The 16,055-nt window shown below is 41.7% G+C and overlaps 1 protein-coding gene across 6 annotated transcripts in view; it reads left to right on the forward strand.

The window, feature by feature from the left end:
- The first annotated feature begins 3,824 nt into the window (after window positions 1-3,824).
- Window positions 3,825-16,055, forward strand: part of col12a1a (collagen, type XII, alpha 1a) — a 53,647-nt gene continuing 41,416 nt past the window's right edge. For 2 of the 6 annotated variants that reach the window (XM_069151907.1, XM_069151908.1), the window contains exons 1-13: window positions 3,825-3,997; window positions 5,275-5,380; window positions 9,066-9,182; window positions 9,290-9,433; window positions 9,885-9,938; window positions 11,190-11,453; window positions 11,614-11,778; window positions 12,021-12,194; window positions 12,387-12,677; window positions 12,797-13,399; window positions 14,104-14,382; window positions 14,473-14,748; window positions 14,830-15,102. In XM_069151907.1, the coding sequence (XP_069008008.1) occupies window positions 5,311-5,380; window positions 9,066-9,182; window positions 9,290-9,433; window positions 9,885-9,938; window positions 11,190-11,453; window positions 11,614-11,778; window positions 12,021-12,194; window positions 12,387-12,677; window positions 12,797-13,399; window positions 14,104-14,382; window positions 14,473-14,748; window positions 14,830-15,102 (2,710 nt within the window). In that variant the 5' untranslated portion in view covers window positions 3,825-3,997; window positions 5,275-5,310. Of the gene's footprint in view, window positions 3,998-5,274; window positions 5,381-8,749; window positions 9,183-9,289; window positions 9,434-9,884; window positions 9,939-11,189; window positions 11,454-11,613; window positions 11,779-12,020; window positions 12,195-12,386; window positions 12,678-12,796; window positions 13,400-14,103; window positions 14,383-14,472; window positions 14,749-14,829; window positions 15,103-16,055 lie in introns of those variants that run through there. The other 4 variants (XM_069151905.1, XM_069151906.1, XM_069151909.1 and 1 more) reach the window with 3 other exon arrangements.

The following is a 16,055-nucleotide window of genomic DNA, read 5'->3' on the forward strand; positions in this document are numbered from 1 at the left end:
GCACGAGGCAGAATAATCCACCTTCAGGAAAAGCGTTATTATATATATATATATATATATATATATATATATTATATAAATTATATATATATATAAATATATATTATATATAATAGGACTGAACAGAGGAAGATCGAGAAGGTCTTTTCATCAATCTATCTATTCATCCATCTGGTGTCCGTCTGTCTAATTTCAGAAATGTATAAGTGAAGAGAATCTTCATCTATATGTGGTCATATATGTTCTGACAGATTTATAATTGAACCTTTACCAAACAAAATGTCAGAGATGACAGCAGTGACTTTGACCTGATTTGCCTCAATGTCTCACTGCAATACCGATGTTCGGCCAGCAGATGTCACCATCGTCACTGTATCAAACGCTCAGTAATGAGGAACTATTTTCATACTTTAAACATCATCATTGTTGATATAAGTTGGTCATACTTACATTATAACAACCAGGTGCTCATCGAAGTGGTTTTCCAAGCAGGGAGTCTGGCAGCTCTCCCGGCGGACGGTGTGCAGAAGCAGAAACTCTTCCAGGTACTGTTGATCTCTTTCAAGACAAACACAGCGTCTGTTAATGTGATTTAAAAGGTTCAGTTTTCTTTCTTCTCATCTGAATACAGGCTTTATCATAGTTTTGAAGCTTTTTAGAGACTCACGTCTCAACTTTCAGTACCTTTTGTCCTACTTTAACATGAATTATGTGTTGAACTTGTGATTTGAAAGCTTCTGTGTTTGAAAACTGAGATCTTTCTGTGCTGATAATAATAATTATGAAAGTGTCTTATTTGATTCCCAGGTTCTGGAGAAAGAATCTAATGTTATCTTCTGTGTAGCCCGACAGATACAGTAAGTGTCTATCTGCTGCTGGAGTTTCACTAATGATGCTTTCAAGCTGCTAATTAAAAAAAATCCACAACATGACAGTGTGGCAGGCTTTGCTGATCTTGCATAAAATAGAAACTACTTTAGCTGTAGTTGACAGATGGCCCTGCTTCATCGCACAGTTTACTGTATGCCAGGATTTAATTGCTATGGTTACCGGGGAAAGAGTTGATCATATAAAACATGGTCGCATTCATTTTTAATGTGTATTTAAAAGCGGTTGAAATGATAAGTCTCCTCCGTTCTTGTCCCTGTAAACAGGAGGATAACGTTGATCTGAAGGGCGGCTCCAAGGACGCGCTGCTCTGCACACAATGACTCTCACTGTGTTCGGGACGTCAGCATTCGTTTCAGATGTGATGAGTCACGCTCACTTCTTTTTCTTTTCTTTTTTTGGTATAAAACCCATTTCATACTCCGTGACACGACCCCAATGTTATTACTGAAACTGCCTTTGAAAGGAAAATGACTGTAATTTCACGATGTATCATGAAGGATTGTTTGAAGTCCCGGTAATTATCTCTTCACAGGGAGTGGATATGTCGTGTACGAGCTGTTTAGTGCCGCGATGCCCAAGAAGCCTTCGTGAACTTATTGTCCGACGACGCTGACATGCAGACGCTGCATGTAATTCATCAACTCTCTGTTGTGCAGATTTCAACGTCGGTAATATCAACATGCTTCATGCTATACTACTATATTATCAGCATTTATTGATTGTACAAATCATGAGCTGCAAATACAAAAATAAACACATATTTGTCTGTGTTACTTTTTCCGAGCTCCATAATAAGTTCATATTTAAGAAGCAGATCAAGAACTTTCTTCTATGAGGAGCAGTCCGTTTTGAACTGATGGCTCCATCATCGGCTACAAACTGGACAGTCTGGAAAAGGAGGTGGAGAGGAGGACGCTGAGGAAACTATTATCCATATTGGATAATCCTGACCACCCTCTCCACCTGCTGCAGGGACAGAGGAGGACGTTCTCCTAAAGACTCCTCCAGCTGCTGTCACAAGGACAGATACAGGAGATCATTCCTGATACAGGAGATCATTCCAGATACAGGAGATCATTCCTGATACAGGAGATCATTCCAGATACAGGAGATCATTCCAGATACAGGAGATCATTCCAGATACAGGAGATCATTCCAGATACAGGAGATCATTCCTGATACAGGAGATCATTCCAGATACAGGAGATCATTCCAGATACAGGAGATCATTCCAGATACAGGAGATCATTCCTGATACGGGAGATCATTCCTGATACAGGAGATCATTCCAGATACAGGAGATCATTCCTGATACAGGAGATCATTCCAGATACAGGAGATCATTCCAGATACAGGAGATCATTCCAGATACAGGAGATCATTCCTGATACAGGAGATCATTCCAGATACAGGAGATCATTCCAGATACAGGAGATCATTCCTGATACAGGAGATCATTACAGATACAGGAGATCGTTCCTGATACAGGAGATCATTCCAGATACAGGAGATCATTCCAGATACAGGAGATCATTCCAGATACAGGAGATCATTCCTGATACAGGAGATCATTACAGATACAGGAGATCGTTCCTGATACAGGAGATCATTCCAGATACAGGAGATCATTCCAGATACAGGAGATGGTTCCTGATACAGGAGATCATTCCAGATACAGGAGATGGTTCCTGATACAGGAGATCATTCCAGATACAGGAGATGGTTCCTGATACAGGAGATGGTTCCTGATACAGGAGATCATTCCAGATACAGGAGATCATTCCTGATACAGGAGATGGTTCCTGATACAGGAGATCATCCCTGATACAGGAGATCATTACAGATACAGGAGATCGTTCCTGATACAGGAGATCATTACAGATACAGGAGATCATTACAGATACAGGAGATCGTTCCAGATACAGGAGATCGTTCCTGATACAGGAGATCATTCCTGATACAGGAGATCATTCCTGCCAATAAGTCTGTACAATAACTCACCTCTGGCAAAATCTATCACATAACAATAACACTGTTGACTGTGTTTCTTGGTTGTTTGTATATAATATATATAGATATATACTGTCCTGTATATACTGTGCATTTTATATTTTATATTTTTTACTGCTATTTTACTGCTATTTTATTGCTTTTCTATTATTCTATTATTATCTTGTTGCTTCTGTATGCTGCTGTAGCGAAAACATTTCCCCTCGGGGATTAATAAAGTAACTACCTAACCTAACCTAACCTAACCTAACCTAACCTAACCTAACCTAACCTAACCTAACCTGACCTAACCTAACCTAACCTAACCTAACCTAACCTAACCTAACCTGACCTAACTTGGATCTGCTGTAGGTCTTGTTTTGACCACTAGAGGGCACTATAGACCTACCAGTCAGGACCTCACCAGCAGGACAGACTGCTGTTGCTGAAATACTTTGCCATTCCCAACAAAGCTAATTTTTCACTGATGCTCCACATCATAAATAAACTTGAAAAGTAAACTGGCTCGTGTGATTACTCCTGCTATTGTTGTTTTAAGTATCTTGAGTGCATCATGAAAAGTAGCCAAGTTATGATAGCAAGAGCATTTTGTTTACAAAGCGAAAACTTCAATCTTAATTTCAGTTGACAGAAGAGTAAATAAACTGAATAAGGTTGCCTGTTGCGCAAATGAAACACTTCCCCGCTCAGGATTTTCTGGCCAACTGGGACCCTGCTGTAAAGTCCCATTGGCATTGGAAACTTATTAAATCGCCAGACCAAAGGAATGCAGGGGGAAAAAAAAAAAAAATGCAATTTCCAAACAGAGGTCGGTCCTAGCGGGGGACATCTATCAAGAGGAAGGCAGAGCTTTCGTAAGAGGCGCAGATGATGGTAAACTGAGAGTTGGGAACTGCCCCCCCTTTTAAGTAGCCGATGGTGGAAAGATTCTTCCCACTTGGAAAGAGGCTTTTCCTTCTTGGACATCTGCTGGCGGAGCTTCCAGTAGCCAGAGAGAGGAGAGAGGGGTCCGGCCGCAGCTCCTGAAGCTTCTCCGTTACTTTCCAGAGGGGGAGGCTCACTGTTGGTCCGGTCATTTTTTGAGGGGCTTGAATAGGTGAGTAGACAGACTTTTAATTCTGGTGCGCTCAATTAGTTATTTTGACATTTTTAAGAAACACTAATTCATTTTTCCCCAAATTTGGGAAAATATTGTTGTAGCCTAATTTTCACGCAGTTTTTCCGCTGTCGTGCATTTTATTCATTTTACTTCAGGAGGCATATTTAAGTTCAAACGTTTCTAAAACGAAGTCAAGAGCTTTTGCTATCCTGTTGAACAAAGATAAGGAATTCATATTTCAAGATCAGACTCTCGATCACTTCGTTGAACTGAATGAAAATGCAACAATTGGAAATGAAAAAGATATGAAAGACATATCTGCTGTAGTTTATGTTTAATCTGGTAGTTTTGAGGGGATGAGCCTCTTGTGTCCGAGGGGTCAAGCGATGGATTTCGGCCCCTGCAGCTGCAGTGTTCCTGCTTGTGCACCAGGCGGAGCGCACAGCCTGCTGTTCAGGTGGAAGAAGCCGAGTCGGGACTTGTCTGTGGATGTGGTCTGTTTATCCCTTTGTAAAATGCACCGGGGTAATGAATGTCGGCGGAACTAATGATTTCAGAAAAAACATCCTATTTAAGTAACTGAACCCTAAACCAGAATTACAGAGAAGTCAGAGAGAAAGATGAGGAGTTTGATTTCACAAATCAAAATAACCGTTAAATGACTGATGAGCCTTTGGTGACCTTATATGGTCATCCAGACTGCATCCCTGTAGGGCAGAAGTGAGTGACAACCATATGGAAGACTATACTGCATGTAGTGATTTGGAGTGAACCAGCAAGGTGAGCAAAGCAAATAAAAAGCAAATCATTTCCAATGTATGCAGATGAGAATCAAACTGGATGAGTATGCGTTAAAGGTTTTTTTTTTTTTTTCATTCCCTCGTTACTAAATTCCTAGAGTGTGTCATTCGGCTAATTATCGGCCTCAGGGTATGGGCGTCAACTGCAGGCAGCAAGGTGTGGCACTTATTGTGTAGCCGCAGGGAGTCTAAATGGATCTTGCAGTTTTTGCCATTATAATGGAAAGCGATGATGGAATAATAAGAGATAGTCTATTAATCTAGATTAATAGTAAACAGATGTATCAGGGGAGCAGCTCTTTACACTGTGCAGGTTGCTATGTAATTATAGTTAAAGACAAACTTGTCCGTACTGCCTCCTCAGCTCTCTTAAATCTATCCGTTGAGAAGCAGGAGTAAATCTGACATGTCTCCCCACTCTGACACACTGAGTTATATCTGCAGCTGAAACACATTTCCTGTCTTCGTCCTCAGACCGGTTGATGCACTGCTGACCTTTTAGGTCCAAACATGAAGATAGGGTTGTCTCTGGCCACGGCTGCCATCCTTGCAGCCCTGCTGTGCTCCATAGATGCTCAAGGTAAATGAAACCACCTGGCTTCACTCGGCTTACACACACTATCCCACTCTGCTGCTTTATCTCCTCCTTCTCTCTTCACCTTTTATCTCCACTGGTTATTTATAGGTTACAGGAATTAGCCTCTTACTTTAAAATCAGGAAATCATCACATCGAAACACTGAACTGTTTATACTGAATAAAGTTGTTCTTATTTCATGTGTTTGCTATTTGAATATGTGACTGCTTTCTTAATGACTGTCATGATTTTATCCTTCATTTGTTGTATATTCTGTCAGATTTATCTATCAGGACTCTTTACAGGCGTTAAAGTTAAAAATCAAGATCCCTTTTACTCGTATTTGGTCTTCGATGGTTTAGACAATATTTCAGGGGCAGTTTTCTCATTCAGATTTGGAAAATATAGGAAACCAAGCATACTGAAGCTTATTTTATATCCGATTTCTAATTAAATTCCTTAACTGCAGGGCACATATAAGAGCAGAGCAAAAGTCATTTTGTGGCTAAAGTTTCCTCATAAACATTTTAGCACGCCTGTTGTTGTTTCAGTTTTATGATAGCAAGGCTGTGCTATTTTCAAAGCAAAAATGGGAAGACTGCCAAATCCTGGCTTATTAAGCACTGAAATGCTTGATCATTTTCTTTTACCTCATTATGATTATGTTGAGGATGTAGCAGAAATCGTGTAAACCTCTGTACTTTTCTCTAGAATGATTTTAGCAGGAAGAAAAACAGTATTTTAAGACATTGAAGTACTTGTGAAACAGCAGTAATAGCAAATTCAACATTAAAATAAGCAAATAAAGTAGTTATAATCAATTCACTGCAAATTGTAAAAATGAAAGAACCCATTCAGAAGTATTTATTCAGTGTTGGAGCAGTTGTGTAATTTTCTAGTTAGAAAGTCGAATAAATATGTCCTTCCAGAGAATATGCAAGTGATTAAAAACTCCAGTGCCATGCTTTCATGCTCTTTACTTTCCAACAATGAGTTTGTGCTTTTATATTTTAGCAGAGGTTAAATTCTTTTGCTGTAGATGTCATACGAACCGAGATGTCATTGACGATTAACAATCCGTAGCGAGACAAGTAGTTTTGACAGAAAATGACTCAATATAATTACATATGCAAAGACTTCAGTCCAGAAAAAAGGCAAATATGGAAATACGGTATGGAAACCTTCAGATTTTCCCCCCTTGAAAGCTCTCTTGCGTGGTGAGAGGAGTCTACTCTCACATATCTCCACTAACAGAATGGAAAGATGAAATACGAGAATAACAAATTAATCCTCAGACAAGCACAAAGACAAAGAGCCTTTTTTTCTGGTCTTTGCGGGAATTCGCAGAAATGCTGAGTTGCAAGACATATGGAAAGTTAATATGCAGTAATGTTTAATGTCAGCACATGTTGTGGAATTACTTTGGCATGTGTCCTGCCTCTTTGGGAGAGTCGGTGTTCTTTCCTCCTTTTCTTGGTCTCTCCTCCTGGAAGCAGCTCAGCTCAGGATTGCTGGCTGGCTGGCTGGAGACTGAGGTAACACAACAGTAGCCAGACTCCGGCCCCTGGGAGCCAGCGGTGTCCTTTATTAGGAGCTGATGGGACAGACGTCCATATAACTAGAGCGACCGCAAGGTCCAAATAACATACCAGAGATTGTTATTCTGACAAAACCACCTTTGTTCCTCAACGGTATTTTAAAACCAGAAGGACATATGGTCAAACACGTAACAAATGGAAACAACATCTTGCTGTGAACAAACGTGGGAGCGGCAGTCGCGTCACGCAGTCAAAGACCCACCTTAAAAACTATTTTTTCGAATTTTTCAATCCAACATCCGTCGTCTTGCTACTCAAACCCCACTCACCCCCACCCCCACTCATCCACCCCCACGCACCAACACACACTTCTATACCCCTTTACCATTTGGTGTTGGAGATGAGTACTCGTGGAGAAATGAGGGGGAACACGGTCCACCGGGGCTCCTTGAATTGATATGCCAGGTTGGTGATCCTCCAATCCCAGTTTTTTTCAGTATTTGGTGGGCTCCTGTTTGTCATCTGCCTGTGCATTCAGTGTGTCCCAAACTATGGCTTCCTCCTCAGTGTATTTTACAATGATATTCTTGCCTCCCGGGGCACTCTTATTAACAGTAAGCATGCACCACAAGGCAAAGCTCTTTGCTGATGCTTTGCCATCCGATGCATGCTCTCTTACCTTACATCATCCCCGTCATGTTTTTTTTTTCCACTGGTACCACTGTGGATAAATTACGGCTTGGCCAAGCACTGCAAGCAAAACATGTGCTAACCTCATTAATGTCTTGAATTTTCTTACAAATTAATTTCCTTAATCATATCGTCTCTGATGTCTTGGATTTATTCATTGTGTCACTCTTAAGTATTTTGCCATCAAACCCTAATATACTATCTAATAACACGCTCTGAGTCGCATGTAACATCAAGATTGTACTTTAATAACTAATAAATGATTAAACAGATGTGTTTACAAAAAGTGAATAATATTGTCACTTTCATTAACATTAGTTAGCAGCACTTTGGTATTGAACTGTTCAAATACTGTGATATGTCTTTTGTGCATGTGAACTTACTCTTCCTGAATGTTAACACGCTGTCCTAACGTCATCTGCTTCCTCCACCTGTAGCTAGAAGACATAAGAAAGAATATCATTATAAAATATGTTTGTCATCTCTGTCTGTGTGGTCCCAACTGTACATGGAAAACTACTGTCCAGTCAATCAAAGTTGTTGAGTCAAACAACTTTCTCATGTACATGATGCATGATGCTGTGATCAAGTCAGCCCAATGTGACGGCCTGTGGTCTTGTCACACTCTATATGTTTTCTTGTACTCATTTTAATGTACATAAACTTTCTCTGTTATAGTACGTTTGATTGTCTAAAGATGTCTCGTTCTCTCGTGTCTTCTTATGCTGCCAATGAAAAAGTACACAAGAGTCTCCGGCGACGAATTGTGTATTCTTTTTAAAAGGTTTGCAATGGATGTGTGCCACTCACCTGTGCAAAGAGTCTTAACCAAATAAACATCAAAGCACTTTTCGTCTCAGAAATATGTTTATATACAATGTATATATAACATATGGTGTTCAATTTTGTCGAGTTACTTCAACACTTACATGGCAACCTTGATTCCATTGTATAATCAGTAACTTAAGAATGAAGTCACTGTTGTATTTTTATAACACTGAGCTCAACTCCATCAGCCAGTAAAAGCAGATTAGTATGTGGGCGGGGCATGCGTTGTAATGACTGCATTGAGCATGTGTTGGATGGTTCACTCCATATTTGCACTTTGGTAGAGTTTGCGTGGAGTCGTGCACATGATGTGTATGCCAGTGCTTGAGTTGCTGGCCGTCTTGGTTGGGCAACTCAAACAAGTGCCATTTTGTCCTAAAATGGCTTCTCACACTTTTTTAATGTTGTCACGTGTTCTTTACCTTTCACCCTCACAAATGGACGTCAGTGCTGTCTGTCTGTCCCCAACAACGAACGAGTCCACTTCAGTCATGAAGTGTTTGTCGTTGGGATGAATGTGAATGCTTGATTCAAAAAAATGCCCTACTTTGATATATAATCAGAAATATAACCATAATCATACACGTCTACATTTGTATTGTGATTTAACAGTATGTCATCTCTTATTTGCAGTGGAACCACCCTCAGACCTGAAATTTAAAATTCTAAATGAAAACACAGTGGAAATGTCATGGACAAGTCCCTCGTCAAGGATAGAGGGCTTCAGAATACAAGTTGTGTCAGATGCAGGTCAGTATGGAGTCAGCAATTACTGTATGTTGGTGCTCTTAAACAACTCACACAAGCATTCAGCTGATAGACAGCAGCCTTATAACGACTAGATTCTCTCTTCCCAGATGAACCGACCCGAGACTTAATCCTCGATGCTTACGCCACTATGACCTCAATCACTGATCTGACCCCCGACTTGGATTATTCAGTGTCGATAAATTCCTATAATGGGGCGGAGGAGAGCATTCCCATCTTTGGACAACTGACCAGTAAGTATATGCAGTTTGTTTGGAAAAAAGTTATGCTTTAAGATTTTTAGTGAAAGTTAGTGACCACTTTATGGTATAATCCCACAGTTTTTAAATGCAACTGTAATAGTTAATGTGTAGTAATGCCACATGGAAAGATACGGTCTTCTGTTGTATTTGGACATTTGAGTCATGTAAGAACGATATGAAAAAAGCGAAATGATACGGTTTCCATGCAGTCACAGAAAAAGTAGCCACAAGTCACATCTGCTTACTGACTCTTGAATTACTCACTGTTTATTCCTAATGCAGCACAACGATGTGTGTTTGTGTGTTTGTGTGCTTGTGTGCATGTGGTTTTGATCCAGTGGACCGGCTTTTACGATGTGTTCATTTTCTTGCCTTTTTCCGACGTGAAAAAGTACACAGTGAATCAGGGGCGCTAACTCACCAAGTGTTTCATGTATTTCAGTCCAGTCCAGTAACACCAGTGGAAGAGTCAGGAGGCCACAGACAGATGCACTCAGTGAGTATGTTTACTGTAGCGTCAACCAAAATCTGAACAGACCCAGCTCGCCACATGGCTTTCAAATTTTTTTTAAATACATATTATTCTCTTCATGACTGTCATAATATTTTTTTCCCCATGGAATCATTTGCTCAGTCTTATATTTGACCTTCTGTTGGAGTTGTCAGCGGATAATCAGACAGGGTTTTGACCTCGGTTCCTTTAATTGAAACCAGTGTGCAAATCAAGAAAAAAAAAGGAAAGGAAAGCTTGAAGCTTGGAGACAAAGGTTCTGTTATGTGTCACAGAGACGAACAGGACGGGGTTGGCAGCCAATGACGTATTCATTGTACACCTAGAGGCAAGCACCGTCCCTTTAACTGTTAAAAGTAAAATCATAGTAATGCTCTTAATGAGACGTCACTTTTCCTTCCCTCTGCCCACGTATCTGTGGTAAATGACAGGAAGACATGCTCATTTTTCCCACTACCTGATGAGTGGAAACTGTAACCACATTTCCAGATTCCCTGAAACTCCAATTTATAGTTCAGCATTCAGAAAGTCTTTCACAACCACACACATTGTTTGACTGAACTCCTACGCTGAAGTCATCATTTTTCAACATTAGGTCAGAGCAGTTACACAAACAAAAAATGTCCAATCGAGAATGTGGCTTTATGAGATGTGAGGAATAGAATTTAGAGTCGATGGAGACCGGGGGAACGAGGATTAAAGTCCATCCACATAAGCCAACCAATTATTTTGAGAGAGTCATCTCAAATGTTCCAAAAAATTGCATTTATGATTTAAAGCCCTGTGGATTTGAAGCCCCTCTGGTGGAACCTCTGCTCAATGTTTAGTCTATAAAGACACATTTTTGCCTCCGTCTACTGGAAGAACTACATCAAACCACTGTTTGGCTTGACGGACGTCTCCTTTGATATCAGAATGCACATCTCTCACCCATCCAACTAACTGTCAATGTTTAATCTTATTTAGACAGAGAGAAGAAATGGGCCAATGTAAAATATTGTTCCAAGTCCAAGCTGTTGTTGCTGCACCTTTATTGGCACTTTTTTTTGGTTGGGGAATTGGTTTCATTTAAGGCGTAAAGGTTGCGGTTTTCTACATTTTGAGTAGTTACACCCATCATTAAGCATTAGTAAAACCCAAACCATCTCTAATCTGGAGCCATTACAATGTGTTACATAATGTTTGAATGGTTCTGGTCTTAACTGACCGTCTTATTTCTCCGCTGTCTCTCCCCAGAGTGTTCGGTCAGCGCAATAGCAGATTTGGCTTTTCTTGTGGACGGCTCATGGAGCGTGGGCAGAGAAAATTTTAAACACATCCGGAGTTTTATTGGAGCCCTGGCAGGAGCCTTCGACATTGGCGAGGACAAGACCCGGGTGGCAGTGGTTCAGTACAGCACGGACACCCGCACAGAGTTCCCCCTCACCCGCTACACCCGAAGAGGAGACCTGCTCCAAGCCATCAACTCACTGCCATACAAAGGAGGCAATACTATGACTGGTAAGATGCATATCACAAGGTGATACAGGAATTAAAGGGGAGGCTACTGGATGAATTACTTTAGCCCTTTTTTTTTGTTTTTTTGTTAAAGGGATACATATAATGTGTAAGTATGGTGTATGCAAATGGTTTAAAAATACGTGTACCTTTCATTTTTAAGGTGATGCCATAGATTACCTGCTGCAAAACATCTTTACTGAGGCAGCTGGATCCAGGAAAAGTTTTCCAAAGGTAGCCATGATCATCACTGATGGAAAATCCCAGGACCCAGTGGAGGAGTATGCTAAACGACTTAGGAACATTGGAGTGGAAATATTTGTCCTAGGTATGGTTTATTATTCAGTGTTTTGTTGAATTGTGCTCTCCCATGTGAAAGCCTGCCTGTTCTTGGAAACCATTTGGTTTTCCATTGATTGCTCATCGAGACATCCACATTTTAATATTCAAATACTGTTGTTTTTTTCTAACATAAGCAATAGTCCAAAAGCATCAACGGTCTGTCACATCTGTAAAGCAGACAGTCAGAACATATGAGTTATTGTTGCTGTGGTACATTTTCCCTCTCAGGTATCAAAGGAGCAGATGAGGATGAGCTCAGGGAAATGGCCTCCACACCTCACATCGAACATGTTTACAACGTGCCCAACTTTGACTTGATCCAAGATGTACAAAAAAAGATCATCACAGAAGTGTGCTCCGGTGTTGATAAGCAGCTCAGCTCGCTGGTCAGTGGAGAAGAAAGTGAGTCAAATGATATTTATTAAATGTGCATATGTGGTTGTATAGTTTTTACATGAAATGTTGGAACGGAAACTTGTTGACCCACTGCCCAACATCTGGACGCTACATCTAAAAATCCCAAAAGTTCATGTAAATGTAGTAATTTATTGTCCAACAACATATTTTCATGTTTCTTGTGATCCCCCTCCCCAGTGGTGGAGCCAGCCTCTAACCTCCAGGTCACAGAAATCTCATCAAAGTCGATGAGGCTGACCTGGGACGCGTCTCTGGGTGAGATCACAGGCTACAAGCTCACACTTGTTCCCATGCTACATGGCATGAAACGCCAAGAACTGTACATAGGAGACACACAGACCTCGATCAATGTCCGTGACCTTTCCCCCGAGACTGAGTACGAGATCAGCTTGTACGCCCTCAAAGGTCTGACTCCCAGCGAAGCCATCATGGCAATGGAAAAAACTCAGCCTATCAAGGTGTCAACAGGTAAGATGATTGATTGTGTAGTCCGATCCTGTGTTGTCACTCACTGGCAATCATCCCACTGTGGACAGTATCGTCCTGTTAGATCTTGGAGTAACCCTCGATTTCTTGTCTTTCCCAAGAATGCTCCCTGGGAGTGGATGTGCAGGCTGATGTGGTCCTGCTGGTTGATGGCTCATACAGTATTGGATTACAAAACTTTGCAAAAGTCCGTGCCTTCTTGGAGGTTCTGGTCAACTCCTTTGACATTGGAGTCGGCAAGGTCCAGATTAGCTTGGTCCAATACAGTCGTGACCCACACACCGAGTTTGCCCTGAGCACCCACCATGACATTAGCGCTGTTGTCAAAGCCGTGCGAACCTTCCCCTACCGCGGCGGTTCCACTAATACCGGCAAGGCCATGACCTACGTCAGGGAGAAGATCTTCATCCAAACTCGTGGAGCGAGACAGAACGTTCCCCGCGTCATGGTTCTCATCACAGACGGAAAGTCATCCGACTCTTTTAAGGATGCGGCCACCAACCTGAGGAATTCTGATGTGGAGATCTTTGCCGTTGGTGTGAAGGACGCAGTGAGGTCAGAGCTGGAGGCCATCGCTAATCAACCATCAGAATCTCATGTCTTTGAGGTGGAGGACTTTGATGCCTTTCAGAGGATCTCCAAGGAGCTGACTCAGTCCATCTGTCTGAGGATTGAACAGGAGCTGCTTAACATTAAGAAGAGAAGTAAGTTTTAGAAGGATGGAATAGAATATCTGAACTTGTAGCTATGACCTGGAGTGCAGCCACATTATTTTTCCTTAACTTCTCGGCATCAGTTTTCAATTTATTTTCCTTTTGGATGATTACCACCTTCATGCTGGCCCAAACTCTATTTCCTTAGAAACTGCCATCTGACTCTTTTGATCAGATTATTGATGGAAAAGAGCGAACGCAGTCGAGAAGAAGCGAAACGCGGCAATAAAATACTTTTTAAATTGCTGTCAGGCACAGCAGAGGCAAAATTCAATGAACTCACTTGACCATAGGCTGCCAAAAAACACACCACAAAACCACATACGTGCTTCTTGACTAAGCTCTATCACACTATTTGTTATCATTAACTCCACAGCTTCTGCAACAACAGGACTATTTAAACTTGGCTATAACTTTCACCCCAGCTCTCACTGTGACTCTCACTGTGATGCCTTCACACCACACACTGAAATCTATTGGCCCAAAACACACACCAATTACTGACTGTGTCATTCCATGATTAGCATTTAAAATCTCTATAAACTTGTTGGCTAAACAATGTCACAAAATAAAAACGCCAATAAAAATGCAGTACTAGACAGTCCCATAAAATTCACCGTACAATATTACATGTCTGCTTTGAGTTACTATTTTGTAAAGACAGATATTGTCAACAAGTAATCTTGGATTTTCAGGTCTGCTTCCAGCCAGCGACTTGGTATTCTCCGATATTACCTCCCGAAGCTTCCGCGCTACCTGGAGAGCTCCTACTTCCAAAGTCATGTCCTACCTGGTGCGTTTCCGCAAGGCTGAAGATATCACTGGAGACTACATCTCCCTGGCAGTGCCTGCCGATACCACCACAGCTGTTCTTCCCGGCCTTTATCCTCTCACTGCCTATGAAGTCAACGTCTTTGCTCAGTACGATAGAGGAGACAGTTTCCCTTTGACCGGTGAAGAGACCACTCTCGAAGGTAAGAAAGATTTCAGTTGGATTAGACTCTGTCCAGTTAACGTCTTCAGAACGAGAACATTTAACATCTGTAATATTCTTTCCTTTTTAGAGCAAGGAGCGGTACAAAACCTACAAGTCACAGAGGAGACAACAAACAGTTTTAAGGTGTCATGGCAAGCTGCTCCTGGTTCGGTGATCAGGTACCGCCTGTCCTACGTCCCTTTGAGTGGCACCGCGGAGATACTGCAGGCCCAGACCATTGGACCAGAGACGACCATAGTTCTCCAGGAGCTTTTCCCCATCACCACCTACCGTGTATCTGTGTCTCCTGAGTATGTGAGCGGTATAGGGGACGAGATGCAGGTGGACGGCACCACCAAGGAAGGTGAGTCAAGAAAACTACAAGTCAACTTTTCTGTCTGATGAATATGAATTTGATTTCTCATCCACTGATGTTTGCTTTCAGTCCGCGGCTCTCCTCGTGACCTTCGTGTCTTTGATGAGACCATATCTACAATGAAACTGGCCTGGCAGGCCGCTCCAGGAAATGTTGTTCAGTACCACATTGCCTTCAAACCTGCCGAGGGAGGTGAGAGGAAGGAGATGTTGGTCAAGGGAGATATCACCCAGGCTGTGCTGAAGAACCTCCAACCAGCGACTGAATATGAGCTGTTTGTTAGTGCTCGCTACTCCTCTGGTTTGGGTGATCCTCTTCTGGGCACAGGAATGACGTTAGAAGGTAAGCGAGGATGTCACCTCGATAATACCTAATCTGACACTTCAATTATTTCTGAAGCCAGTTTGTGACAGAAATGTGAAACATGACCTAACATGGGGTGATGTTAGGTCATCGCCCCCCTCCCCTCCTATCCCTCCGCCCCTCTTGAAGTCCCAACAAAAATGTAAGCATCTGGTATTTCTCACAGGCGACAATATCAGAGTTAAGGAAGTTGTGCTTTTACTTTGCATGGTTGGTTGAGTATATGAGTTGTGGTTGGTGAGGAAAGGAGGGAATGTGCCATTTGATGGAATTCCTTTGGTACAGACTGTATGTTCGGGTGGCTTCGCCGCCCATGAAGGCAGTGAGATGGAAACGGGTGTGGAATGCTTGTAAATCTTGAAATCGCATGGAATGACTTGGAGCAGGCGTTGAGAGCCATATGCCTGCCTAGTAGTGCCTTTACATCTTGGCCTGTCTGGAGCATGTGATTTACTGTTTTACAGTGGTTTATAGGACATATGGGAGATATTTTGTAAAAAAAAAAAAAATAGTACGGAATCAGCACTGTGGATAATTTTTTGCAGATTGGGGGCAATTTAGTTCATCTGAAAAAAGTCCGCGATCAGCAGCTGTAGGCAGTTATAGAAGATGCAACATTGGGCAGGTCTTATGTTTATTTCAGATGGCGTTAAAATGGGTTACTGTAGTGTAACAGCACAGGAAAGGAAAACAAAGAGATCTGTCCTATGCATACTATTAGTCGGTTCGACTTGTGGTCGCAAAACCAGTAAACTGTGTATAAAGTTAAAAGAATTTGCCTAACTTGGCATTACATTGTGGTGGGGAGCGAAACCGGCTCCACTCTTCTGGACTGAATGGTCAGGATTAGCCTCTGAATTTTGCTGTACATTAAAATCCTTTTCATGGTTTAAGATGATGAAATGCTTGTGGACAGATAAAGTACATTGTTG

Source organism: Embiotoca jacksoni, unplaced genomic scaffold (genome assembly GCF_022577435.1).
Source record: "Embiotoca jacksoni isolate LCO1_2020_lvr unplaced genomic scaffold, fEmbJac1.0.p SCAF_18, whole genome shotgun sequence".
Lineage (NCBI taxonomy): Eukaryota > Metazoa > Chordata > Actinopteri > Embiotocidae > Embiotoca > Embiotoca jacksoni.